This window comes from Zea mays, chromosome 1 (genome assembly GCF_902167145.1).
Source record: "Zea mays cultivar B73 chromosome 1, Zm-B73-REFERENCE-NAM-5.0, whole genome shotgun sequence".
Taxonomy (NCBI): domain Eukaryota; kingdom Viridiplantae; phylum Streptophyta; class Magnoliopsida; order Poales; family Poaceae; genus Zea; species Zea mays.
In genome coordinates this window covers 274,491,975-274,497,974 of record NC_050096.1, presented here as the reverse complement: position 1 = coordinate 274,497,974, position 6,000 = coordinate 274,491,975, and the positions used below count along the sequence as shown (strand labels likewise).

Below are 6,000 nucleotides of genomic sequence, written 5' to 3'. Positions count from 1 at the left end.
GCCTAGACTCCAGAAGGTCTACCTCTAGATACTGCGGCTACCTAGGTGAGAACTGGGTCTCCTAGGCTGTCCAAGCGACATACCACTATCTCCCGCTCCTAAGGAATAGTACTGTGTCATCGCCCACGCTATGGTTGAGTGTTGTTGGCTCCTACAGCTTTTCTAGGAGCCTCACGTCCCACTTGCTAGTGCGACCATTGTCTATTGTCACAATGTCAATGTTGTCTACATGACAGCCAATCTGGTTCATCACTGATGCACCAAGCACATCGAGATTGACATACACTTTTTTCGCAAGAAGGTGGCTTTAGGACAAGTATGGGTGCTTTGCGTCTTATCTTTGCACTAGTGCATGGACATCATGACCAAGGGCTTGCCTATACAGTTGTTCACTGAGTTTAGATCCAGGCGTTGCGTCCGAGATCCTTCCACTATGACTACAGGTGGATGTTAGAGATATGTATAGACATGTATACCTTTCTACTCATCTTACTTGTACATCAAGCCATACGACCTATATAATGAAAGGTCCTCGCCCCACAATAGATGTGTGGTGTTTCCCTATTTCTCTACAAGTTCTACAATAATCATGATTTGTAACTTTTTCCGACTGAATATAACAAGAACATACCTTGTAATGGTTAATACAAATAACAGATATCACACTGTTTTCGTTCCTTTTTTTTTGCCAGCTAATTTGTGCTGCTACCTTGTCTTTTCAATCTCCTTATCAAGGAAAATCAATATTGTTTCTGTGGCATGGTTTGGTGCAATGCCTTCTCTGATCATCCTCCTCAAATATTTGCCAGCTTCCTTTAGCCTACCAGCTTTCGCATTAATACTAATTAACGTATTAAAAGTAACAACATCTGGCTTCATGCCACTTCTGATGATCTGCTCAAACAAGCAGCCTGCTTCTTCAACCTTTCCGACCTTTCCCAACTGACTGATCAAAGTGTTATACATGACAATGTCCATGTAAACACCTTTCTTTGACAACCGATCAATAATTGTCCTAGCAACATCTGCTTTCCCCATCAGGCCGAGACCTTGAATGATTAGATTATATGTTGCTACATCATTAGGGCAGAGCTGTCCACCCCTCTCATGAAGAACTGCCCACACCTGTTTCAAATAGCCCTTCTTGACAAACGAGGTCATCAGTGAATTGTATGTATAACTTGTCCCTTTGTTTCCTAGATTCGTAAAGATCTCAAATAACTTGCAAGCAACACTCAACTTCCCTTTGGCTAAAAAAATTGACAAGTATGTATTGATCATGTCAGCATCAAAAGTCTTGGGGCCCATACCTTCCACCCTCTGCCCTCTGTGCATTGTAAATACAACAGAGCTGTTCAAACTGTCAGCATGTTTAGCAAGATGGTCCAAGTGTGGTGATAGTGTCCAATCATCCTTGGGATCACTGTTTGGGATTTCTTCATCAGTACCTGTATGTCCCACATGGTTAACCAAACTCATCACATCCTCCATATTGCCATCAAAGGAAAACAATGGTGTCCCATCTTTCTCTCTGCCGTGAGGTCCTCTCAAGGCAACCATCATGTTTGATTTCCACCGAATGGCATCCGGCAATACAGTGCTGTCCCTTATAAACTTTACTATTTGCTCTTCCAAGTCCCAGCGTTTACTCTTGTTAAAACCTATCAACAATGATGTTATTGTAACCAAATCAACACTGAAGCCTTGCTGCTCCATCTCCTTCACCAACTCTACAGCCTCTGCAACTTGGTCCCCAATCCCCTCCTTGCAGAACTCCCTCACCATGATACTATAAGCAATTCCATCCAACAGTTGCCCTTTCCTCCTTAGCTCGTAAAAAAGCCGACATGCTGCTTCTGCCCTCCCATTATTAAACAGCCCATCTATCACAGTGTTGTGTGTGCTTGCTGAGCATTGGATTCCATCAGCCACCATTGTCTCAAAAAAACTGCATGCCTCATCAAGCTTCTTCACTTTAAACAGCCCATCAAGAAGTGAATTGTACACCACCACGTCACTCACCCCAATGATGCCCCGCATCTCATGAAACACACGCAGTGCATCATCCATCCGAAAACTCTTGCAGCACCCATTCATGACTGCTCGATAAGTGAATACATCTGGCTCGATTCCAGAAGATTTCATTTCATCATAGATCACCAAAGCATCAGGTACCCGCCCACCAACAACAAGGGCCCGGATGACTGAATTATAGGTGCATATGTCCGGCTCAACTGGAGGAGTGGCGGCCTTCATTGCTGCGAAAAGCCCCAGCGACATGTCCAGCTGCCTCCACTTGCCAAACGCGTGGATGCAAATGTTGTATAACCTTACATTCGAAGGAAGGCCCCTCCTCGACATTTCTTCGAACACATAGCGGAAGTCATCGGAGAGGTTCTCCTTCGATAATGCCAGGAGGAGGCGGTTCGTTTCCCGGACGGGTGGTGGGTGCGAGGCGATGGGAAGCAGCCTGCGGATGGCGGGGACGGCGGCGCTGAGGTTCTGGGAGGCTATGAGGGAAGGGAGAGCAGCTGCGGCGAGGCGGGGGAGGAGGTCTGGCGGCGCGGAGTCCAAGAGGGAGAGCGCGGCGTCGAGGCGCGAAGCGGAGAGGAGAAATGAGAGGAGTGCGGGGAGGAGGGTGGACGGGGACGCGGAGAGCGCGAACGGGAGGAGCGCGTCGAGGAGCGGCGGGGACCCCGCGGCGAGCGCGCGGAGGAGGACGGGGAAGGTGGATTCAAGAAGCGGGGAGGCGGGCGGCGTGGCGGCGAGGAAGAAGGAGAGCTTGGAGGCCGGCGGGAGCGCCGGGTGGCGGAGGATGTGGAGGTGGACGGGTAGCGGCAGCGGCGCCGTCGGCAGCAGCGCGGCGGGCAGGTGCGGCGTGGTGAGGAGATGGCTAGCGAGGCGGGTGGCGAGGAGCGCGTCGGTGAGGCTGGACAGCGGCGTGGGGGCCGCGGTCGAGAGCCGTCGGCCGATGGGAGCGGCAGCGGCCAGCCCGAGCGGCATGCCGCGCTAGTGTTCTGTGCGTTTACTATCGTGCGACGTGCGCGGCGTCTTCGATACGGCATAGCAGGCTGGGGCCGGTGGGCTGTGATGTGCGCTTCGTCGATTTTTCTCATCGACCAAAACGGCCATGGGCTTATCGTGAAGGGCCGGAAAACATACAGGCTTCTCGCCAGAGTCCTCCCGGTCCCCTGCGAGCACGGCTGCATGGACCCTGTTTGGTATAGTATTGTAGCTTAGGAAGTGTTCAGAAGCTACCAAACGCGACCAACTTTTTTGCATTTTAGCCCTTTTGGGGTTTCTTTTGCACAATTATACCCTTTGTAGTTTCATTTCAAAAAATGGACCCTTACCTCGGCGCCGTCATCATTGGCGCCGAGGTAACACATAGTGGCGCCAACATAATTGGCGCCAACTTTTCCTACATGGCAGCCGATATGGCAAGTCTCAGGGGGTCGGCGCCATAGATCTTGGCGCCGACCCCCTGGATAGCACCGGACCCCACCGTCAAGGGGGGTCGGCGCCAAGATCTATGGCGCCGACCCCCTGGGACTTGCCACATCGGCTGCCACGTAGGAAAAGTTGGCGCCAATGGTACTGGCGTCGATGTGTGTTACCTCGGCGCCAATGATGATGGCGCCGAGGTTGGGGTCCATTTTTTGAAATGAAACTATAAAGGGCATAGTTGTGCAAAAAAAAACTAAAAAAAGGCTAAAATCCAAAAAAGTTGGCCAAACGCGACCATCATATTCAGTTTCGCTGGCGCTCGCGGCCAGCAGTTCCCGCGCGGACGCTCGTACACGCGCACCGCCGGATCTGCGGGAGTGAAGGCTGGGCCGCCCGCCGGCGAGTACGGTCTGGTTCCTTCCCCCGGCGCTGAGGAAGACCGGTTCCGTCCCATCCTGCTGTCCTCCCCAACGCAAGAACGCCAGCCAGCAAAAGAGATGGGTGGAATTGAAGAACACGAAACAGAATACACGGAAAGGCGCATGCAAGTGTGCTCTGTGCATGTGGAAGATAAGATGATGCTGTTGATTCTCCTTATCCTGGACCGATCTGCCGGTTCATCTTTCGCCGTGCATGCCCCATCCGTGAGATAGGATTTAGTTATTCTGTGATCGTGATCGGTCATGATCCGCCTGCACTGCACGCCACGACAGGTGTTAGGTCTGCCCGAGGAACACAGGCAGACCTTACTACTCGCGCAGTCTCGCACCAACTAGCTAGCATCCATCATCGTTTATTTTTTACAGAGACCGCGGTTCGGAAGCGGCCGCGCCGTGCAGTGCAGTGTTCTCTTCTCTCCCAAGTGTAGAGATGGCCAAACGGGCCGCCCGGCCCGGCCCGGCCCGGGCCCGGTGAAGCCCGGCCAAAAACCGGGCCGGGCCTGCTGTGCCATCGTGCTCAAGTTTCTGTCCAAGCCCGGCCCGCAGCGGGCCTAAACGGGCCGGGCCGGCCCGTTTAGCACGAAAAAACGGGCCAAAAAGCGGGCTAAGCGGGCCGGTAAGCACGTTTTAGTGTAAAAAAACCGGGCTTAACGGGCTTAGAGGTAAACGGGCCGTGCCGGGCTAGCCCGCCGTGCCTAGTTTCCTGTCCAAGCTCGCCCGCTTATTCTACCGTGCCGGGTTCGGACCGGGCCCAAAAAGCGGGCTTCGTGCCGGGCTCACGGGCCTCGTGCTTTTTGGCCATCTATACCCAAGTGCATCTATGGCCACAGCAGCTAGACCTTTCTAAAATTAAACTAGTCATATTATAGACTTTATTAACCAAGTACGCATATAGACTTTATTTTAGTAAAACGTAAAAAAGATATATATTATAGACTTTATTTTAGTAAAACATAAAAAAAATATATATTATGTTAGTTAGGTGGACACGAATGTGGAGCTAACAACCAAAGTTTAAGTCTACACTTGTGTATGATTTTTATCTTATTTTTACATATACATAAAGCGGGAAGAAAAAGGGTGATATACCATGACCGTGGTTCCGCGGTCATGGTGTACCAGCACTTCCTACCGTACTCTGTGTTGGTTGTTCTTACCTCAATGATTGCAAGAGGCGCATGAGAAGTTAGAGGTTAATATAGGACAACAACAACGAGCAGAAGGAGGAGGAGGAGGGCGCACTGGTGCTGGTTGTATAGTTGGTTGTATATACAAGTGGTAAGGCTTATCGTATTTGGTTATTAGACGAGACGTGGTGGAGAAAAAGAGATATGTGCGCTTCGCGTGACGTCACAAAACTCATACTCTAAAGTAGTAGATAAAGTTAAATTTGTCGGTTAACTAATTTTTTTTAAAATAAAAATTAAACTACTTGATCTGATCTAGTTAAGAGTATAGCCTTCTACGTAAGTTTATAAGCTTCGTAAGCTAAGACGTATCAAAGTGTCAGACTAGTACGCTCACCGAAACAATTCTAATTAGCAAAGTTATATGAACGTATATAACTAGTACTCTATACACGTTGAAATCTCCTATAGATAAAATAATCATACCAATAAGACACGCCTTCTTTTTTTAAAGGCCTGTCTAAGGAGCCTCGTCCAAGGCTTAATAGTGGTTATTACAAAGGTGTTGTTGCATATTGAATACCTTGTTGATCCGTCTAAGGAGCCTGCAGCTAAAAGAATAAGAGTTTAAAGGAACAGTCTAGCGTACGTTACTTACCTCTCTTCAACAGCCCTGCCTGCACGGCTGCACTGCGACTGCAAGTGTGTGTAAATTCCGTGCAGATAAGCTCCAAGACAAGGTGACGCCGGTGCTGGAATTGGATTGCAGGATCACTTTTCTCTGGGTCCGAGAGAGACTCACGCAGTCACTCACACGCGGCCATTGTGGACCTGTGGATGATCGTCCGGGGATAGCCTGCCAGTGCCAGTGCCAGCGCGGACGCTTTTGTTTGTCTGCGTGCAATAATGCATGAGCTGCGTCGCCTGTACCTGAAGCGCGGTAGAGGACGGTGGTGAAATGCGCGGAATCGTCACGTACGGGTGCA

The 6,000-nt window shown here is 50.2% G+C and overlaps 1 protein-coding gene across 1 annotated transcript; it reads right to left on the bottom strand.

Moving 5' to 3' along the window:
* Positions 1 to 460: 460 nt before the first annotated feature.
* LOC103643900 (pentatricopeptide repeat-containing protein) lies at positions 461 to 3,020 on the bottom strand. The gene has a single exon (NM_001330592.1). It carries the CDS (start codon positions 3,001 to 3,003, stop codon positions 706 to 708), a length of 2,298 nt encoding a protein of 765 aa, NP_001317521.1. The 5' UTR covers positions 3,004 to 3,020; the 3' UTR covers positions 461 to 705.
* Positions 3,021 to 6,000: the final 2,980 nt, after the last annotated feature.